At 40.1% G+C, this 23,110-nt stretch overlaps 1 protein-coding gene across 6 annotated transcripts in view; it reads left to right on the forward strand.

Annotated features, from left to right (window-relative positions):
- Positions 1–23,110, forward strand: part of nalcn (sodium leak channel, non-selective) — a 116,776-nt gene that overhangs the window by 60,277 nt on the left and 33,389 nt on the right. For all 6 annotated transcript variants that reach the window (XM_079881245.1, XM_079881242.1, XM_079881244.1 and 3 more), the window contains one exon: positions 22,488–22,624. In XM_079881245.1, the coding sequence (XP_079737371.1) occupies positions 22,488–22,624 (137 nt within the window). The remainder of the gene's footprint in view (positions 1–22,487; positions 22,625–23,110) is intronic.

The raw sequence follows: 23,110 nt of genomic DNA on the forward strand, positions 1-23,110 counted from the left end.
TATTGAATAAATCTTTGAGGAGATTTAAGTTCAAAATGTTGACGATACCTATGATCGTTCATCAAATCAGATCCGAGGACTGGTTTGTGACGATAGATCTTAAGGATGCATATTTTCATATTTCCATCATTCCACATCATAGGAAGTTTCTGAGATTTGCTTTTGGGGGAAAAGCTTATCAATATAGAGTTCTTCCTTTCGGCCTAGCTTTATCACCTCGCACCTTTACTAAATGTATGGACGCTTCCCTTGCTCCACTGAGACTTCAGGGGATTCGTATCTTGAATTATATAGATGACTGGCTTATTTTAGCCCAATCAAGAGAGTTGGCGATTCAACATCGAGATGTTGTTTTGAGCCATTTGAGGTGCTTGGGGTTGAGACTCAATGTGAAGAAAAGTTCCTTAACTCCTCTTCAGAGGACTACGTTCCTGGGAGTAGAGTGGGACTCGATTACGATGCGGGCACAATTGTCTCCTGCTCGTATTAATACTACTTTGAACACAATGAAGAGTATTAGGCTAGGCCAGGCTATCACTGTCAAACAGTTTCAAAGAGTTTTGGGACTTATGGCTGCAGCTTCCACGGTAATTCCCTTTGGTCTGCTCCATATGAGGGCCTTGCAGTGGTGGCTCAGGAACAAGGGGTTTTCTCCTCTGGGAAACCCTTTTCGCACAATCAGAGTTACGAGCAGATGCCTTCGTTCTCTGGTTATGTGGAAGAAACCATGGTTCCTGTCTCAGGGCCCGGTGTTGGGGGCACCATGTCAGAGAAAAACTCTGACTACGGATGCGTCCCTCACGGGCTGGGGTGCGGTTATGGAGGGCCGTTACACCCGAGGTACTTGGAAGGACCATCATCTCTCATGGCATATTAATCGCTTGGAGATGTTGGCTGTGTTTTTTGCCCTGAGGCACTTCCTTGTGGACCTCAGAGGCCATCATGTTCTTGTTAGGACAGACAATGTGTCGGTGGTCTCTTATATCAACCGCCAAGGAGGTTTGAGATCTCGCCCTCTTTGTAGACTGGCGCATCAAATTCTTCTTTGGTCCCAGGACAAATTTCTCTCTGTCAGATCCATTTATATTCCTGGGGTTGAGAACAGGGGAGCAGACATTCTGTCGAGGCAGGGGCTGAGGCCCGGGGAATGGCGGCTCCACCCTGAAGTGGTTGAGCTTATATGGAGGGAGTTTGGCCGGGCGGAGGTTGACCTGTTCGCCTCTCACGAGAACTCTCATTGCCCGCTCTGGTATTCTCTCTCACATCCAGCTCCTTTAGGCTTGGATGCCATGGTACAGATGTGGCCGAGGTCACGTCTGTACGCTTTTCCCCCGATCGCTCTGCTCCCTGGGGTTCTAGAAAGGGTCAGGAGGTACGGAGTGAGACTACTCCTTGTAGCTCCGTACTGGCCGGCCCGAATTTGGTTTTCGGACCTTATTAGTCTCCTGGAGAGTCCTCCATGGAAAATTCCTATTAGGAGAGATCTTCTGTCTCAGGCTGATGGTACACTATTTCATCCCCGACCAGAGTTATGGAGACTATGGGTCTGGCCCCTGAGGGGGTCCCACCCATAATTAGGTTGCCCTTTCCACCGAGGTGGTCAGGACATCCATACTAGAACCCCACTCTACTAGGAACTAAACAATTAAGTTAGGGAGGGCATCGAACCCAGTGTATTACTGCCCACTGGCTTCAGTTCTGGTGTTCCATCCCGCTCTCTAACGGGATCTCCTGTTCATGCTTAGGGCCTCTGTGGCGGCCTTCAGTGCCCTCCGCAAGCCTTTAAGGGTGTTCTTGAAGGGACGTTCCCACTGAAACTCCATGTTCCTGTAGATTGGAGAATGGATCCTTTTCATCCAGCCTATTGGCTTCAGGCTGATGGGGTATCCCTGGCACCCATCATGTTCTGTGGATGTAGTATACGATTATATATTTGAGAATATATAAGTATATATAGGAGAATCTATTGAGTCTGCTTCCTGCTCGTCTTACTCCCTGGAAGAGTGGTGGTGCTGCCCCCTCTTACTTGCGAGTGTGGGAGCCACTCTACATTATTGTTGCCCCTGTACCGAGGTGCCGGTAGGCGATATCATGATTCTTCAGGTATTCCATCCTCCATCGCATGTGTCGGGTGGTCAAGGCTAGCCTTGGAGGTTCCTATGCTAGGCCTCGGGCTGGGAGGAGTTAATCCATCTAGTAATGTATCAAGGGTTAGGAGACATTCCCCTCTATCAAGTAGACAGTGGGTTATCTGCAGAAACCACTTATAATTGAAATATAAGGTGCGCTTTTGCCTTCACCTTTTATCTTATACTTTCTACTGTCCGGGGTTTTTTCCCTTTCCACGAGGTCAGTTGAGTCTCCGGCTCCTCACCTCCCCTTCTTACACCAAATCTTACGACAAACTAGTTTGGATCTACCCTCTACTCATTTTATTGTCCTTGAGTGTACCAGATCTTTGTACCAGGGCATTTTTCTCTCAGTGTGGCGGCGTGGGTATTTGTTCCCCAAAGTATCGAGTATCGATGCAGCGGGAGTTCCCTTTACGAAAGGGAACGTCTCGGGTTACGTATGTAACCCTCGTTCCCTGAGTAGGGAACGAGACGCTGCATCCCTCGGCCACACTTTTCGCGCCCCTGGGAACGACTTGCTTTGACCAATTAGAAGCTAACATTTCCTGGTTCCTGTGACCGTTTTATAGCTTCCGGATCACCGTCACATGCGACGTCACGGCTGACGTAATGACGTTGCACCAATCCAGATTGGAATAGTTGTATAGTAGACTTCAGACGCTTCATGCCGAAGGCATTCCCCAAAGTATCGAGTATCGATGCAGCGTCTCGTTCCCTACTCAGGGAACGAGGGTTACATACGTAACCCGAGACGTTTTAGCCATAACTCCACATCATATCCTCATCTGTGGTTTGCAATAGGGATGCCCCGATCAGCATTTTTTGCCTCCGATACCGATTCCGTTATCTGGGATTCAGTATCGGCCGATACCGATCACCGATCCGATACTAAAATAAAAACAGTGCTGAATTACCTAATAAACAGTATGCCTCACTGTGTGGAAGAGACTGGGATCATTCTTTTGTGAAAGGCATCAGGCAGGCTTGACTTAAACATTACTTTCTTAACTTTGTAAAACAAATTAAGAAACAGAGACAAATGTAGTGAATTATTTTATAAAATAGCTAATTGTGCAACAAATGCAAGTAAACCAATAGCTTCACTAGCTTGGTACACATTCAAAGTAAACAGGAGTCAGTAGGTCTTTGTAATGGTTTACTGAAAATGTGAATTTAACATCCAATACAAAAGCAGTAGAATAAACCAACAGCTTCACAAGCTTTGTAAAACATGTAAAAAAAAAAAAAAAAAAAAAAAAAACTCTTTATAATAATTTTGTTAGTGCAAACATATATTTTAAATCAAATGTACAGTACAATAAACAAAGGAGCTGAAACTGACAAAAAAGATTCACAGCTTAGTACACATTCAAAATAAACATGAGCCAGCTGTCTTTGTAATGCTCTTTAGTAGGGATGCAACGATACCATTTTTTCAGAACCGATCCGATCCGATACCAAAAATTCTGAGTATCGGCCGATACCGATCCGTACCGATACCAGCGCAGTTTTTTTTTAATCAAGTAGAATTTCTATTACTCTGTGTTAAACTGATAAGAACTGAAAAAAAAGAAAAACACCAACAAAAAATATATGATCATAATCTGACATAAATGCTATTATAAACTAGATTAGTGGATAATTCAGCAATAAAATTTAGTCTAGAAAAATTACGAGTGCACAATTAATTGTATAAAATCTGAACATTTTGTGAAAAAAATGTTTAGTGGACAACAAATTAGAGACAATAAGTGTAACACGAAATCTGGTAAAACTTTACACATTGCTCTTTGTATTGTTGTAAAATACATTAATGAAAAACAAGATAAAAATAGCAATTATTTTATATCCTACTATAAAATTGAGACATTTTTTAAATGTATAGCACAGCTGTTTAATAAGGTAGCAACATAATAGATAGGACAGGACAAGAACGGCTATTAATAATCTTTCATTTCGTCACTGTATTATGATATGAAAGGCTCCAATAGAGCATCACAGTCCCGCCCACAGCCCGAGAGCGCTTCGGTGCCGGAAGTAAATTTCCCATTCATTTCTCCCATTGACGTTTTCGAAAATCCGTATCTAAAGAGTTTTAGAGCATGTCTGAGGATAACCAGCTACGGCTGAACTCATAGGCATACAACATATCATTTCGAGTGAAAAAACGGAGAGAAAATCCAAAAAAAGTCAAAGGTACAAGACTGTGTACATATTTTCATTTCCGAGCGAAGGAACTACTCATCCCATAAACCACCGCGCCTCACTGAAGTCGACTGAAGCCACAACCGCGAAAGAGCCTTTAGAGCGACTTTAAAATCTGACGACAGCCACGCGAACTTTTTCTTGTGCCGTTTATAGCAGTTCTTTCAGTAGTAATTGTGTAAATAGACTGGAAAGCATGGCTGGCGGTCCGCGGCTCACGGGTGCAGATCTGGCAGTCCGCGCGGCGTTCTGCTCATCAGTTTCAGCGGCCCACGGGCAGGTTGCTGACAAATGCCTCAACAATTTCCCACTTGTGGCCCATGCTCATTTTATTCATGAAGTTATAGTTCATCCTTAATTTTAATAACATTTAATGTATTTTCTTAATAACAACAAGTGAAAATTAAAAAGTGAAGGTCAGCAAACCAGAAAGTGCATCATATTCAGTTTATTAACTTGCCATGAATTATTACACAAATGTTCAGTAAATGCATGAAGAGCTCTCTATGGCTCTGGGTATGTCTAAGCTAAATATTGTTTTGACAGTGGCATCATAAAATGCTTGATATGACTCATACCATATATGAAGACTCCTCGGTTCAAATGTCACATCAGTGATACCGTGCAAAAAAACGCAACAGTTTTTTTTTCTTTTCTATTTATCTTGAGTCTTCACGAACTTTCACGGGGTTTACACGAGCTCCACCAATCAGATGCATCACTGTGGGATTGTGGGATTGTTTAGGATTGTGGGTAATGAAGTACTTCTCCAAGACATCGCGAATAAAAGGCATTTATCTCAAAACAAGGTTAGTGCCCCATGAACTTTTGGCGGTTATATGAGCATATATAATCGCTTAGTACTGCCGTAGCTGGTTTTAAGTCTACCATGTATGGTTACGTTTTTATGGCTTATACCCCAACTGTCAATGGAGAAATTGTATTGAATTTTTACTTCCGGCACCGGCTGTGGGCGGGACTGTGATGCTCAAGCGCTTATGCGCATCCCGAGCGCAGAATGATGCGCTTGAAGCAACATGAGTCACAGCGCGCAGCGCGTCGAGTCCGCATTGAAAAGTTTAAAGCACAAAGAAAATACATATGATGCATGGTGTATTATACAGTATCTATCTATGCAATAGTCTATTCAGCATTTTCTTTTAAATTTCAGTTACTGTGCGCGTGAAGAACAAATAGTACCTGACTTTACTCCAGTGTTGTGATCTAACAGACACCCGGTAGAAAGTAACATGATTAAGGTACAGCAATAAAGTCCAGCAAGATAAAGTTGTTTTATGTGAAACCATAGACCTTTATCTACAGATCAAGTATAATAATAGTAACATCTTGGAGAGAGTTTCATCGTGTGTTCTGTCATAACCGGACGCGACGCGCTGTTTGAGTGCTGAATGAAGAATGATTGACAGCCGCAGCTGAGGGAAACGTTTACGTGATCTTGAATTTAACACTTAAATATTAATTTATATCTCACATTATACTATATAATGGCTTCAGAACACTTAAAATATTGTGCACGAAAACTTATGGTGCTTTATAATGTTTGTGGGGCTTAACAATAACACTGAATAGTATACGCACAATATCGGATTTGGATCGGCCTTGTCTGACCGATACCCGATCCGCCAAAAATGGCAGTATCGGAGCCGATTCCGATACTGAGTATCGGATCGGTGCATCCCTACTCTTTAGAATGACATCTCTGGAGATGTCTGATTAAGTTGGTTGTGTTATAATTCGAAGCTTTATCACCACCCCTTGGAACATTGACATTGCATATATTGCAAACTGCTGTCGAACTTTTTGGCATAGCTAGCGTGAAATAACTCCAAATATGTGATCGCTCCATGCTGTTAACTGCTCTGTGCACGTTAGCTTGTTTGAATTGGAAACTGTTTACCTGCCGCCTGCGTGTTGCGCATGTTGCTAGCGCGTGATGTCACACACTTGTGCACAGCATAGAATTACCGCGAGAGCGTTTAGAGAGCTGGCTGCTTTGTAAGCTTTCGAATCGCTCTCGCTAAAATTTGATGCCGATACCAATTGTTACCGATACCCGATCTACAATTTCATTCCATATCGAGGCCGATACCCGATACAATATCGGATTGTAGAATCCCTAGTTTGCAACAAACAGGTACAGGATCAGGAAGGAGATACTATAAGCAACCACCACTGGGGTTAAGTAAAGACCTCGGAAATTGTACACACCCCTCTACAGAAGTCTCCTTTTTGTGAGCGTAGATTCAATTTGTCAGGCATCGTGGCAGGCACCTGCAAAAGCACAAAGAAAGGATCATTAGTAATTAAACCCGACAGGATAAGAGGAGGGAGAGCTAATGAATATCCAGTGTGTTCCACACGTTGCAGATCAGCCAGTGATAAGAGGAAGTGTATAATGAGCTTCCCTCTTCCCTGTCAGAACTTGACCATACCTGCTCATGCTGCACTCTTCTCCCATTAGCACAGATTGAAATCATGCATTTATTCCATCAATTTTTTTTTTAAATAATTTTTAATGAATTGTTCAAACAGCTTTGCATATGAGGTAGGACTGGGTAAAAAATATCGATTTCTCGATTTTAATCGATTCTCATTTTTACGAACCGATATTGATTCTTAAATCCCAATAATCGATTAGTCATCCTGTTTTCAGTTGATGAATGAATGGAACATTGTAGCACGCATCCCATCCAATAAATCGCAATAATCTTTGTGCTTTGTTACTATTGATATGAAACAAAGTCTCAGATTTCAAATTACGTCCATTTTCAATTCAAAAGCATAATTACCGTTTTGGCACTGTGGCGTGAGATCGCTCTGGCGCAGCTCAGCTTAAGAGAAGCAGCAGCGCGGAGCGCACATGACCTTCTCTTCCGCCTTAATAATACCAGTTACAGTGTGAAATAAACATGAATGAGCATCTGCAAGTGTCTTAAAAGATAGAGTACAACTTATCGAAATCCGTATCATGTCACATGGAATTGCTCAATCAGTGCTTCAACCGTGGAAAGACGTCAGTAAAACAGCTTGTAAACAATGTCATGTAACGTCACATTTACCTCAGAAAACCATATCCAGTGACCATAAACTTGTTAGTCATCTAGAAAAATGAACTCTAGAGAGGAGCATTTTGCTAAATATATGCAGCATATTACATATTCATTATAATTTTTAATGTTCTTCAATATTTAATGCATGTTTGAATAAATCTGGCAAGTTTTTATGACAGCCACCATTTAAATGTTTATATTTCATATAACTTTATTATTATAAAATTAAATAAAAGTGTAATTTAAGTGTTTGTATACAAATCAGTTCATTTTTACCTTCAATATTATAGTAGGCTAATGAAGCTTAGTAGGCTACAACAGTAGGTTTACAGCGTTAGTTAAGAGATTTGTTTTCTTTGAGAAAATTTGCCATGTATTGTACCTGATATCCAAAATAATCAATACTGAATCGAATCGGAATCGAAATTGAATCGAATTGCAAGCTTGTGAATCGAAATCGAATCGAATTGTGAAATTTGTGTCAATACCCAGCCCTAATATGAGGTGATTTGTGATGATTGAGAAGGAGATGCCCAGAGAGTTGTTTTATATCAAGGGTTTTCAAACGTTTTGATGCCAAGGACCACTAAATATGATTTTATACATTAAGATTAAGGTCATTTTTAATGTCTCTTCTGCTCACTAACTCTTTTCTATTCAAAGCTTTCTATTTTAATATAGTTTAAAATGTAATTTATACATTAAATTTGGCAAAGCTGAATTTATAGCAAGCTTTATTCCAGTCTTCGGTGTCTCATCACATCCTTCAGAAATCATTCTAATATGCTGATTTAGTGCTTAAGAAACATTTCTTCTTATTATGTTAAAATCAGTTGTGCAGCTTAATACAGTACTTTGCATGGTACTGTTTTTTTTTTTTTCATGATTCTTTGCTGAATAGAAAATTTGTTAAATTTTAAATAAAATAGCATTTATTTGAAATAGAACTTTTTTAACAATGTAAACTTAATGTAATTTTTGATCAATTGAATGCTTCCTTGCTGAATAATAGGCTACGAATTGTAGGCTACGACCAAGTTATTATAGAAGAATAAAACGTCATCAGCATGCGCTCGTGGTAAACAATAGAGCAAGATTAATTGCACTTTGGTAAATGTGTTTTTTATGTGCGCTTAAAAAAAAGAGGAAGCGAAAGAGGAGAATATGGAAGCAGTCATGTCTAGGGAAGAGAGGCCAACTTGGCATGCAAATTTTGTTAATGGACATTCTGTCGGAAAATTATCGCACCGTTTAGGAGCCACGACCACAGAAACCACCACGATTGGTCATCTTTAGTCTAGGACAGCCCAAAATCGTGCAATATGTACCGGGCATTAAATACACAGGGGAACTATAATGAGTTAATTAATTGAAGGACAGGTCAACGGAATCATTAATCAAACACACTAGGAAACTAGGTCAAATGACAGGGCATACAGGCAAACAGGAACAGAACCAAAACACAATGAAACTAAGCCAAAACAGAGCATACATGTAACAGAGAGATTAACACTTAGTTTTAGTTTTATTTGCACAAAACTATATACACAGTTGTTTTTATAGCTGCCAGTAGAAAAATAAGAGGAGGGAGACCAGTCATTAAAGCACAACGAAAAAGTAATATTAGAAAATTTGGTATATATAAATGTAAACATATTTTATTAAGCCGATTAACCGAATTGTTGCAAAGTATAGATTACATTTTGTAAATACTTTTTTCAGCCTAATTTATACTGTGCACAGTTGAGTCAAATGTGCAAAAGTGGTTAGTGGAATTTCAAATGTTGAAAGAAAAGTGGTACAAATCATGACCTGAATAAGCCGGTCTCCCTCGTGACACCTGACCACCATTTGTTACACATCACCTTTTGTGCCACATCTCCTGATGCAGTCTGTTCATTTGGCCGGTCACAAGCTATTTCCCTCTCTGATGGCAGAGATTGATGATCAAGAAATCATTACTTTCCTCCGGTTAAATGGCAATGAGTAGTGTCTAGAGCTGATAGGGGAAATGTTTATCTTTTTATTGACAGAAATCAAAGGGAGGACTTTCCCTAAGGGAAGGAGAGGGAGGGTTTGGTGTTGGGACCATGGTTGGTTTGTTAACTGAGGTCCTGTACTCTTTCAAGAAGTGCATACTACATGCTTCAAATCAAAACCTTCTAGTGTGTCAAAGTTCAAACAGTTTAGTACTTGTTGACAATAAAAGCCCACTATTTTTTTTTTTTTTTTACATTGCCTTAAGACAATGTGAGTAGTGCTTATCTCTTCAAAACCACCACAATTTTTCCAAAACTCCTAACCCTAAGTATGAGCAATGCTATACTTTAACAAGAAACACTAGTTAATAGATACACTCATTGCGAGTCATATTGCAGAGTAGAAGCATCCATTCATGAATACTTTTTCTACAAAGGAATGGTGCTGTTACCTGAAGGCAGTAAGGTTGTTTAACAGTCTTATTTCCTAGCTGGTTGAATGGAATGTTTTCTATGATATTAAAGAACCATCTAAAGATTGAACTTAAGAAAAGGTCACAGTGTCAACTACTGTATACGTGCTTGGTGTCAAATGTTCTTTAGGGTCTTACCACACTGCCATCTAGTGCCTACAGCTCCCACTCCTTATGGAATACGTTCTCTAGGTTAATCCCACAAAGAATCATATCAAATCAATTTATATATATATATATATATATATATATATATATATATATATATATATATATAAATATATATAAATATTTATTTATTTATTTGCATTGGGAAATATTTTTTTAATTCCCATTGAAAAAAAATCTCATTCTCTTTTTAATGTACTAGAGTAATCAAATTCATCCTGTATGGACTCAATAATATTTATTATTTAATTGTTTCTTTTTTTATTAAATACAGTTCAGAAAATAACAGAATGATGTACACTACTTTTTTATAATATATTTCAAATATTTAAATAGTATATCATTATTTTTATGCACAATAACTGGATTGTGTGGGTATCTTTAATTACCATGAAAATAATGTAACAAATCTCAATGGTCCTAAAAATAGATTTAATATGACCTAGATATATTCTTAACAGTTTTCTTCACCCTTCTAACAGAAGTGTGTGCTTGTGCGACTGATATTTTAACTTGACTGCCTGGCTTCTTGGAGTCAATTTACAGTAAATGTCACAATGAGTCCAAAATTCGCGTCCGAAATTTTCGCACATTAAAAAATAAATACAACCTCACGTTTTGTCAATCACGCTTACACACTGCCTCTGAAACTCTCGTCCATCATAAAAAAATCGGGCTCGATTTTCTGCGTTTTTCGCATCCGTAGCAAGCATGAATGGTGTTTTGAGCCACCGAATGACGAATACGCAAAAGTGCATGTGAAAATTTCGGACTCAGTGTGCAAGGACCTTAAGTGTGTAAGAAGCAGCTCCAGAGTGGGCCAAACTCAGTTTGGTGGTATACAGCCAGGTCTAGTAACAGATAAAGAAGTCAAGTATGAAATTATTGCTGTGTTTGTGGATGAAACAAAGATAAACTGCAGGAATTGATAAAAAATAAATAAAAATTCTGAGGGTATTAAATTGCTTCCAGCAGCTGAAGCACACAATGTGTTCTTTTCACATGAGACAAAATCATCTCCGGCATTTTTTTTCTTTCGTTCTTTGTTTTGTTTTCTGTTAATTTTCCATCTCTTGCACTCATCTGCACAAAGCACATCTGGTCCTGCTCAGAAATTCCTAACAAAAATTGCAACGGGACTCAGATGTACTAACACACATAGAGTGTATACACACACACACACACACATACATACACATTTGTATATCATCACACCCAGACTAAAAAGTGTGGCGTCAACAATTTGTCACACAGGCACACAAACACACATGCTGGTTCCCTCTGGCTGCGATAGACAGAAAGGACCCTCAGTCACAGCCCTGTCCATAAAATGCCTTCCAGTGCATCAGTTCCACACCTACCCTCACTGCTGCACCTGATCCAGATGTCTGCTGCCCCAGACACTGTTTGTGTGTGTGTGTTCCATCTTCAACATAGACCCGTTTTCATCCTTTCAGCAGCCCACTTTTTTATGATGGGGTTTCAACATAAAATCAAAATTGACCTTATTTACCTTGAGACTTTGCTGGTCTTATAATGTATGATTCATCAGTTTGCGTTATTCCAAAGAAATGTAATTGTTACATTTCTTTGTAATTGTAATTGTCAACTAGGTTGCACCGACCAGTATTTGGTCATATTCCAACACACTTTAATGACATTTTGTAAGTATTTTACAATTTACTGCATTGGTGGTTGTGGCAAGCAGGGCGGGGCCGAGAGCCATGGGAATGCAGTGAGGTGGGTGACGTGAGTGCTAATGAGCGGCCACCGGCCTCGCTCCATGCAAACTGGTTTCGAGTCTCATGGAGGAGCTCCGGAGGGATTAAATGAGGAGTGAAGACAGTGCAAGACGAGTGAGGACCAGGCCTGAACTTTATGTTTTTGTTTTGTTTTAATTTATGCATCAGTTAGGGGCTGCTGCTTTACTTTCGTTTTGTTGTTTGTTTATTTTGGAAATAAAGTTAGTTGATCGTTCGCCAGTTCCAGCCTCCTTGTTCCCTGAGCCTTTAACATTGTTACAGTGGCAAATTCATATGAATTTTCTTGGACAATCTTATTTGTACGTTTTTGATCTGCTTAAACTGGGGCCTTAAGAAATGCTTAAGAAATCATAGATTTAACCGTTTTGCTCCCCTAGTGTGTAGAGTGTTGTGATGTGACCAGGAAAGCACACCACACACTAACAGATTCCATTCACAAACAACAGAGTCCCGTCTGTAACATGGGAAATCTTGCAAAATCTCTCACATCGAACGTGATTTTATAGTAAACGAACATGGCGGATGACCGGCAAGAAGAATGGCACTTATAGTGTATGGACAGCTTTTTACATAAAATTTGTGGGGGGGATTTTTTTTTTTTAGATTAAGTCGTGGAGATGGTGTGAACATGGACTTTACGGGCACTATTTTAATGGTCTGAAACGCAAGTATCAAGCGCGAAACGCAAGTAACTTTGTGGGCGGGTCTCGGCGCTGTTGCTATTATACCGGCGGGGTAAATGACTCTTGTGCCCGATGCGAATCTAAAATGGGTTGGTCAGAATTAGCTTCATTATTCATAGGTGTGGTTTGGGCATAACGTGAAATAAACCAATCAGAGCGACATCTCACATTTCCTTAAAGAACAGACGCGCTTGTTCTATAGCGGATTGCTATTATAACGGCGGATTTGCCAGGCAGGCGCGTGCCAGCAGCGGTTCACAGCCGAGGAGACCGACGTTCTCGTCAGGGCTGTAAAACACAGAGAAGTGACATTGGGGATGGAGAAACACACCCAAATTAACTTCGGTTAAACAGGCGTATGATAATTTGGGTAAATGTGTAAGCAAGATTTATGCTTTTATAATAAACTGTCTATCTATCTATCTATCTATTGTAATAATGTTTGATTTGCAAAAATGGAAACTGCTGCTTCTGTGTAGATGAGAGAATCAAAGTGCATGTGCGTTGTGCACACGCTACATTGATTATGGCCAAGCATGTGCCCTTAAAATAGCATTTGAATAACATGCGCAACGCGCCACTGACTTTAGACTAGGTTTTTCCTGGTCTGTGCCGGAATTGTTTTCTAAACCTGCAAAATAGCATCAGGGAACGCTTGCGCCGGAACACGCCTCCTCTTTGCGCTGAACCGCCCCGGGAAACGCAAATGTATATCCTAGTTTACCGACGTGCGTCTGTGGAGGGAAAAGTCCGCTGTGCGCGGGTGCAAAATAGGAATGATACATGCGTCGGTGTACAAAGTCAATTGCGCTGGGTGCAAGATAGGGCCCTACATGTTACAGCACGAGCTGGAGGTGAGTCTTCCGTCAGCTTGCTTTCTGATTGGGTATTGTTTTGTTTCACGTGATAAACTCCAGATCGTGCGCCCGTTTGTCCTCGGGGTTCCCCCCACACAACAGGATTTCTGATCGTAAATATTCAACATGTTGAATATTTACGATTCGAGATCGGGGTGGCTCCGACGTTCTTCTGATTCAGTCACTCTCTCACACCACGGGAAAATCTGATAAAATCTATAGAACCATCAAGATAATCGGGACTCTACCTAGGATTGTTAGAAGGGGAGAAATCAGTCCGAAATCGCCCCGAATATCTTGTAGTGTCTGCCCAGTATTACACCCCACTAAATGTTAGATTTTTGCATGTAAACTTGGCAAACATATATGGCCAAATATCTTTCTAAATTGCTGTGATTTTACTGATAATTAAAGGTTATGGCAATAACAGCAAAATAAAGTGACCGATTTGAAAAAAAGAAAATTTCCGGGAAGTAAAATGATTTGTCAATGCCTTTAAATGTTTTCTTTATAAGACCATGACTTTATGTCATATTTATTTGCAGACATTTCTGTTAGTCCTTGAATGCCATAATTAGTTACACTGGAGGGAGCAAAGATCAAATCCAGCTGTGTTCATCATGAATGAAACTCCAGTGGGGGATATGTCTGGTCATGAGAACTGCCCAAATATACACACAGGAGTTTTTTGAGGAACATCAGACAGTTTGCCTTGCCATGCTGCACTACTCTCGCCATGCTAAGTATTCAGCCAGTCAGTCTCTCTGGTGGCAAAGGTGTGCCTCTAAGAGGTCTGGGAGTTTATAGCCTATGCAGCACCATGCCTCATTAGATACTAAATGAGAAGGAGAGAATGACCCCTTTACCCCTGGGCTGCTTATGGAAGTTCACCAAGTCTGGAGCAGAGTAGAGCGGCATGCGTAATGTATGTTTATCATGCATGCTAGAACTAAATCAGCAGTCTAACTGAAATGGAACCTGAAAAGTGAACCTGAGAACCTTGCTCTCTACTCAGGGGTCATTTACACAGGATGTGTTCTACTGGTCTGGAGCATTTTTAAAACTTTACCTCATTCTTAGCTTGTTTTAACTTTAACACAGCATGTTAAAAATGCAGAACTAAATGGCACATGATGTGTCTCGTGCATGTTTACATAGACCCACAATTTATTATTTTCCTGCACTAGACCATTTACTCATCTTCGTGTCATTCAAAACTTTTTTTTTTTATAAAAAATATGTGTTTTTGCTCATACAATGAAAGTCAATGGGGTCCAATGTTGTTTTAGGCCCCATTGATTATGAATGGACAAAAACAGTTTCATTCTTCAAAATATCTTCTATTTTGCTCCACAGAAAGAAAGTAATGTGAGTTTAAAAACATGAGTTTTCATTTGTGTGAACTATATCACTTTTATTGCTGCTATAGTCTTGCCAATTTCACACCGAAGACTTTTGAGCCTAAAAAATATTCTTGTTTTATTCAAATATTCTTAGTTGTACAAGTACACACAGACACACACACACCATTAGACATTATTACCTGTGTCTACATTAATTCTCCACTGTATTATGGTGACCTAACTGGAGCATAAATGTGCCTAATGGCCTGTAGAGTAAATTTGTTGGATGGTGACATACAGATTTGTAGACCGACCAATCACTCATGATGCTGGGAGCACAACAGGCTGTTACAGGCTCCTTTGTTAATGTGCCACAGACCAAGCAGACCCTTGTCTTCTAGAAAGGCAGGGGACTTGGAGAATAGTCTAGTATGGTTCACCTGAGCCTGAAATTGGAAAGAATGTGTGAATAGGAGTGAATGGATCACCTTAATGTGTCCCAAGGCCAACATACTTATTTTAGATGCATGGCTCTCACTGCTATGATTTATGAAAAATGCTACATATGATTCATTATTATGAAGAGCTGCAGCCATACGCCATTCTTACAAAAAAATATGCACTACATGCAGACTTTTCACTAGCCATCGGGAATATAAGAAATGCAGCTAGCAGTCATGTAAAGATGCAAATCGGCCTATTTTATATTGATCTGTTTATTGATCAGTGGATTTCACTTTCTAGCTGTGCTGATTTGATGTGTCTTTACCTTCCTCTTCAGCACTCCATCACGTGTACTTACCACATCTTGAAAATGAAAATTCTGTCATAATTTACTCACCCTCATGTGGATCCAAAACAGATATATATATATATGCTGTGAGTGTAAATGTTCATGTACAAGTACGAATATTTATTGTACAAGTTCTCAAATTCACATCTACGTGCACTCGAGTTTTGCTACTCTTTTACCTTCATATTAGTTCCCTTTCAAATGGGAACATGCAATGTGTCCTAGGACACTAATGGAGAACGCCTCCGACATGACCGGTGTCTGAAGGACGTGTCAAAACACAACAATGACATTGGCCAACGACTACATTGGCCATGTCACTACTGGTGCGACCAGAGTATAAATTGGGCGCCTGTAGTACACATCATCCTCTTTCTTGTCTTCAGGAGTCTTTTGTTTGTGACGTGTTGAAGGCAGTTATGGCAGTGAAATTTAGGAAGTGAGTGTGCAGTGCTGTCAGACATTTGATGATAGACACGATCTGTGCGTGATATGCTTGGGCGAGGAGTTTCTCTATGAAGAAACTCCGCTCTCGTTTGTCTCTTTTCTCGAGGTAATTGGGACAATCATCTATGCCCCGCGAATCGGGACCTGCTGCAGCTGAGGCGAGGATGAAACTGAGATCGTGGGGCTCTCAGATGGAGCTTGCCTAGGAATTCGAGAACGGTATGGCAATTTCTCATTCTTCGGTAGCTGACGAGGGCGAGCTGCTAGATGAGGATCTGTTATTGCTCACATCCTCTGATCTGGCAGTGAGTGCACCCCTGGCTTCAAGCCAAGAAGAGCAGGATGTGGCTGTTTAGGACGATATAATTTCTGAATTCTCACAGCCTTCCTGTCACTCATACGACGAGTTGCTTGGATGTTGTGTCTTGCGCCACAGAGAGATTAGATCTGCCATAGCTCAGCCGGTTAGATGAGCGATATATTTCCGGCTATAATTGCCCAGCTCTCGTGAGCCTTCCATTTCCACCCAATCAGAGCTCCGCTAGGATAGCAATATCGGTTGTAGAGCTCCCTTGGAGCCTCCTTTGTAAGCAGTATTGTCATAGAACGTAGTTAGACTTGAACTCGTTTTAGAGAGTTGTTAAGTTGAAGCCTCCGCTCTTAGGAGCTAGGAATGAGCAGTGGAGCTATGTCGTATGGCTCTCTGTGAGCCTCCTCGGCTATCTGTTCTTATATGGTTGTTCATATGTGACTTTGCCACATTCTTCATAACAACCATCAGCGGCCAATTTTCCACTCCACAAATCGACACGCACATCTCAACTGCTGACATACACATTCTCCCTTCCTTCTCTCCACTCTCGGAGACAGAAGTCTCCAAACTCAACCTTTCCAATCACCCTACTACCTGTTCACTTGATCCTATACCCAGTCATCTCCTTCAAGCCATTTCTTCTTCAGATGTACCCACACTCACTCACATCATCAACACCACTCTTCACACTGGTACATTTCCCACAGCATTTAAGCAGGCTCAGATAACCCCTCCACTTAAGAAACCCACTCTAAGTCCAGCACTTCTAGGAAATTACAGACCGGTATCCCTTCTTCCATTCGCTGCTAAAACACTTGAACGAGTCGTGTTCAACCAAGTCTCTACCTTTCTTGCACAGAACAACCTCCTGGACAACTACCAGTCTGGTTTCGAAAGCGGACAGTCAACTGAGACTGCCCTGCTCTTGGTTATTGAGGCTCTGAGACTGGCAAAAGCAGCTTCCAAATCCTCAGTACTCATCTTGCTGGATTTGTCAGCTGCTTTTGACACAGTTAACCACCAGATCCTCCTGTCAACCCTCAAGATGAAAGACATCTCTGGAACAGCACTCCAATGGTTCAAGTCTTACCTCTCAGGTAGGTCCTTCAGGGTGTCATTTAGGGGTGAGGTGTCTACGACGCAACGTCTAACTACTGGGGTGCCTCAAGGCTCGGGGGTTGGATCACTTCTCTTCTCCATCTACTTATCATCACTAGGATCTATCAATCAGAAACATGTTTTTTCCTATCACTGCTATGCTGATAAAACAACTCTACCTCTCATTCCAACCAGATGATCCGATGGTAGATGCTCACATTTCGGCTTGCCTGACAGACATTTCTTGCTGGATGAAGGACCACCAACTCAGCCTTACAAAGACAGAACTGCTTTTGGTCTCGACCAACCCAGCACTTCATCACAACTTCTCCATTCACCTGGGTTCGTCAACCATAACTCCATCCAGGACAGCCAGGAACCTTGGAGTTGCGATTGGTTATCAGTTCAACTTCACAGATCACATTGCTAGAACTGCCCGGTCCTGCAGATTTGTCTTATACAACATTAGGAGGATCAGGCCCTTCCTATCGGAGTATGCTACACAACTCCTTGTCCAAGCTCTTGTTCTATCCAGACTGGACTATTGTAATGCTCTCTTGGCAGGCCTTCCAGCATCAACTGTCAAACCTCTACAACTGATCCAGAATGCTGCTGCAAGAGTGGTCTTTAAATAGCCAAAAAGAGCACTCGTCACACCTTTCCTCATAAAATTTCACGGGTTGTCAATTGCCGCTCGCATTAAATTCAAGGCACTGTTGTTTGCCTACAGAACAACCACTGGCACTTCACCCCTATATCTTAAAGGGATAGTTCACCCAAAAATGAAAATTAGCCCATGATTTAATCACCCTGAAGCCATTGTAGATGTATATGACATTCTTCTTTCAGACGAATACAATCAGAGTTATATTAAAAAATGTCCTGGCTCTTCCAAGCTTGATAATGAGAGTGAATGGCTGTTTGACTTTGGAAGTCCATCTATTCATGATTAGAGTGCTCGACACGGATCTGCGGGGGTTAATAAAGGTCTAATAAAGTAATAAAGTAATTTAATAATTACTTTATTACTGTGATAATTACTTTACCTTCCGAGTCTTTCGTTCATTTGTCACGTGACAGAGGCAATGACCGGATCGTTCATGAATGACCCACCACTAGTTGGAGCTAAACTCTTCATAAAGAGGAACAAACACCTCTGAGCTATAGCCATTAACTATATCTCTTCTGTGAAACTATACATAGCATTCAAGTAACAAGTTTATCTTGTAGAATAAAAGAGCTTAGGTTTTTTCAATGAAAATTTCTTTAAAGGAAAGCAAAATAAGATATTTTAAAGAATGTTGGTAACCAGAAAGTTGATGGTGGCCATTGATTTCCATAGTAGGAAATAAATACCATGGAAGTCAATAGCTACCATCAACTCTCTGGTTACCAACATTCTTCACTCTATCTTCTTTTGTGTGCAGCAGAAGAAAGAAATTCAAAAAGTTTTGGAACAACTTGAGGGTGAATAAATGATGACAGAATTTTCATTTCGGGCTGAACTATCCTTTTGAAGCTGCAGATTCACCTTATGTAGACCTTAATCTCTTTAAATATCACAACATAGCCATGTCAGTCACTTTCTTAATAAGCACAATATGTTTTTTGTTATTGTTTCAGTGGAAACAAGCTAAACTGAATGGAAATCAGATACATTTCTCAAATTTAATGCAGATTCAGGAAAATGAATGATTACCTGATTAAGCAGTGATAAGGCACAGGATATCATCAAGTCCCAGGTCAGGTTATTATGCTGTCGACAACAACTCAGTGTATAATCAATGTCAGCATTATCAGAAGGGTGCTTCTCTTTTTTTTTTTTTAATTGTCCATCTTCATCTGCTTTCACTCCTTCTAAAGGAGCAATGTGCTCTGCATGCAAGCACTGGCGGATGCAAGACATGGGCTATGTTTGCAGTGTAACATTCTTACTCATGTTCATGTCTCCTGCACTTCAAGAAATCTGTTAAATGACATTAGAACTTTATTCAGGAAATTCCTAATAAACTTTACTAAAGCAAGGTGCATTTTTTAAGATGGAGAAAAATAGATGCTTTATTCAGACACTTTAACAACTTTTTAATCTATCTAATTACAGTGAGTAACAACACAAATCAAACGCAAATAAGTACACAAAACAAAGGAACAAAGAAATAAAGTAGATGCACCATTGTTTGAAACTGTGCTAGAGAATTCATGTAAGTATGTCAGGTGCTTCAACAAACAAGACTTCTGTATAGGATGCATCTATGTTTTTTTCTCTAATGAGGAAGCATTAGACTACTGAGAAGTGCACATGCAAAACAAAAATGGGTGTTTACCAGTCAGTGGCCAGTTTAAAACTACAATAAATGTTTTTCAACCATTTTTCAACAGACTTGCTAAAATCATGAAGGCCCACCCCTAAACCAGGCCCTCAGTGGATTAGAGCAAATCGGGTAAAGCGGTTGAAAATGCCCATTGTGGTTTGAACGCCCCACTGATTGAGAAACACCCACTAGTGTTCTGCAGAGATACATGCCTGAATGATCTTGTGCTCATCAACTACAAATCACTGTTAGTTCAATGTCACTGTCTCCACCCATGTGTGCTGTTGGCTTTCATCAAAATTTCAATGCTGATCCAACACACTTTAAACACTGAAATGTCAATCTCAACCAAAATGATGGTTTGGATCAAAACTCAACATTGTATCAATGTCACCATGCTATCTGGGTACTTATACTTGAGCGATGTCAATTGTGTTGGTATTACTTAGAAGCGCCTATTCTCTCCGCAGTGCTCCGTGTCGTGTGTCTTTGTGTGAGAGCTAATCAGAGGCTGTTGCCGAGTAAAACGCAGAGATGAAGCCACCCTGTAGAGTGCAGAGCTATTGATTGGAGCCTTTGGGACTTGTGAGATTTCAAACACACACTCTTATAATAAAGTTGCCCGGAAACAGATATAGACTTTGTTTTGGATAGGAGACAGGGAAATCCAAATTTGCTCTTGTGCAGACTAAACCGGTTTTTATGTTTTCCACCAAGCAGCCAAGAATATGAAAGCACAGCAAGCGGTCGGTTTCCCAATGCATTCTTCCTCCCTTAAGTACTATTCATACCAAGTCTGAATATTTGTTGTGAATGTTTGTTGTATATAAACAATGGATCCATTTCACAATGGCCACAAACATTCGTTCGGACCTATTCCATGAGCTTTTGGTTACATTGCACAACCCAGCATGTTGGTGACGCTAAAGCAATTTTTTCTTAACACCGGCATGCCACATTTGGTTTGAGTAGGCGATTACTCTCATCTGAAAACATTGAAAACATCGAAAACATCAAGATCCATGTTGAGCACATTTCCTCTTGGCTCAAGCATCCAACGGCATCGTCCTCACTGTAGGCTTTCAGCAACATTAGCACAACCTCTTCAAAGTAGTGCTTCCCTTCCAGCCCAGAACACGACCTGCTGTCTGTAACTCTATGAAAGAACAGCATGTGTGGTGCACTGCTAATGTCTGAATGTACGGACAATTCAAGTGATGAATGAAAAAAATCATGAGTCATAATACAGTAATATAATGCAGTGACATTTTTAGCTTATCTCTCTTTTTGTCGGTTCCTCTTGGTTACTCTTGCCAAATTCTTTTAATTTTCTGAAGGGTCCAGGTCACCTGCTTATTTCTAAAGATAAGCAGTCATCAGAGAACCTAATTTTGGTGTTTCTCACTCTTAATCAGAAATGCATCCTATTTATCTACAGGCGCTCAGACGCTTTCAGTTAAAGAATTTCAATGTTTCCTTTCATATGTAATTAAATTAAATTAATTGCTCTCCGTTATTCATGACATTTTTGTTTGTTTGACCAGTTTTAGCCTGGTTGTGTGAATGTGTCCTCATTGTGGTTTTGTTTTGCTTCCCTAATAGGCACTATGTTGGTAGATAGTGAACCAAAAATGGTTTGTGGGTCTTTTTTGAGGGTCCTAGTGAGAAAATAAAATAAAACTAACCATAAAATCATGCCTAGATAACAAAATAAACAGGCATATCTAACTCTATGGTATTTTGGCACAAATTTATGTCACAAGGTAGAAGCTAGACAAATTAGAAAGATGCCGGCAGAGACAGGTTGCATCATCAATACCATATAAACAAACCTACACAATATACTGTAAAAAAAAAATAGAGTTTCACTTGCTAGGAGGATAAACATAGTTTGTGCCAATCACTGTTTTGTGCCTTTTTGGCTTAAAAAAACATACAAAAAAATTTTAAACATTAGGTTATAATGACATATTTGTTTGATTTATTTTTGCATGGTAAACAGTGTTGGAGCTGTATTGGGTTTCTACTTGATATCTATGTAAAATCTGGGTCCTGAAGCAAAACTAGTTGACAGCCATTGTAATGGATGGATAACTGCGTTGAGGCTGTGCGCTGCTGCCATCTTTGGACAGCCTAGCAGAACAGCACTCTGTTAACATAATGTTTTGCTTTTAAATCCTGGCAAACGAACATCATATTCTCTAAAAAAAAAAAAAAAATTAACAAATGTTGTTATGGTTAGGGTTTTGTTAGCATGAGTGTTACTGTTTTAGTGAATAAAATTATAGTTACATGTTTTTTGTTTGTTTGTTTGTTTTTTATATCAATAGAGCATTCTGTAGATGTTTTTAATGTGCATTCATATGTATGTTTAGAAAATATGAAGCAATCTGTCATCTTGGTTTTATCTTATTCACTTTAATTTATGCATCTCTTCTGACAGGAGAATGAGAAACGGTCCTCTAGTGTGCTCCGGCCTAATCATCCGAGGCCTTTATGTTGCTTGATAGACATGGGGAAAGATAAAAGGTTGGGCACACGAAGTCAGTTAAGCCTCAGAGGAGCACATTAATTCAGAGCGTTGCACCATACAGGCTAACCCTTTCCTCTCTCACCAGCAGAAGTGAGGAACTGAATTTAAAATACACTCTTTGCATTCTACTTGAAGACTAGCTGAGTTTTCAAAAGGGGTAATCAGGAGTAGAGATGGATAACTTATGTTAATTTTGGACTGTAACCAAATGTTTTGAGGGCTATGTGTGAAAACACAATGTGGCCTATCAGTGTCTTTCGGTTGAGTCACAGAATGTAACATTTGTTTCAAGTGAGTCTCCTGGCTTCTCTCCACAGCTGAAACAGAGCGAAGCCAATGCTGATACGAAAGAGAAACTTCCTCTGCGATTACGGATCTTTGAGAAGTTCCCCAATCGACCGCAGATGGTGAAAATCTCCAAGCTGCCTTCAGACTTCACTGTGCCCAGAATCAGGTACTACTGTATGTGCACTGAATGATACCTCGTATCTAGTGAATTGTTGAAGATAGGTGTGCTATTACTTTTCAAAGTGATCAGACTTTTTCGTTTGATGGATGATAACATGCAAAAAAATCTTACATTACAGGAGGCTCCCAATTTATATATATATATGAGCCAGAGTATCATTTGGCTTTCTTGGTGGTGTCTTCGATTAGTAAGCAACTAGATCTGGATTTTCAACCGGCTACTGTGGCTATATGCTAAAAGCCTTTTTAGAATGCCTTGTCAACTGCATAGCAATACCATGGGAGCCATCAATCAGATCTTTGTCAGAAAATGAAAAACAAATTTAAACAAGATTTTTCATGAAAGATTCATTCTTCTAAAAACAAACCTGCATGCTTGCAAATATACTTATTCCTTTACACTAAATGCCTACTTCGTCCTCAAGAATCCTCTGAAAACATGAAGTCCCTTGTGTGTTTGCGTGTGTCTGAT

The sequence above is a fragment of the Squalius cephalus genome (assembly GCF_949319135.1).
Source record: "Squalius cephalus genome assembly, chromosome: 9".
In the NCBI taxonomy this organism is placed as follows: Eukaryota; Metazoa; Chordata; class Actinopteri; order Cypriniformes; family Leuciscidae; genus Squalius; species Squalius cephalus.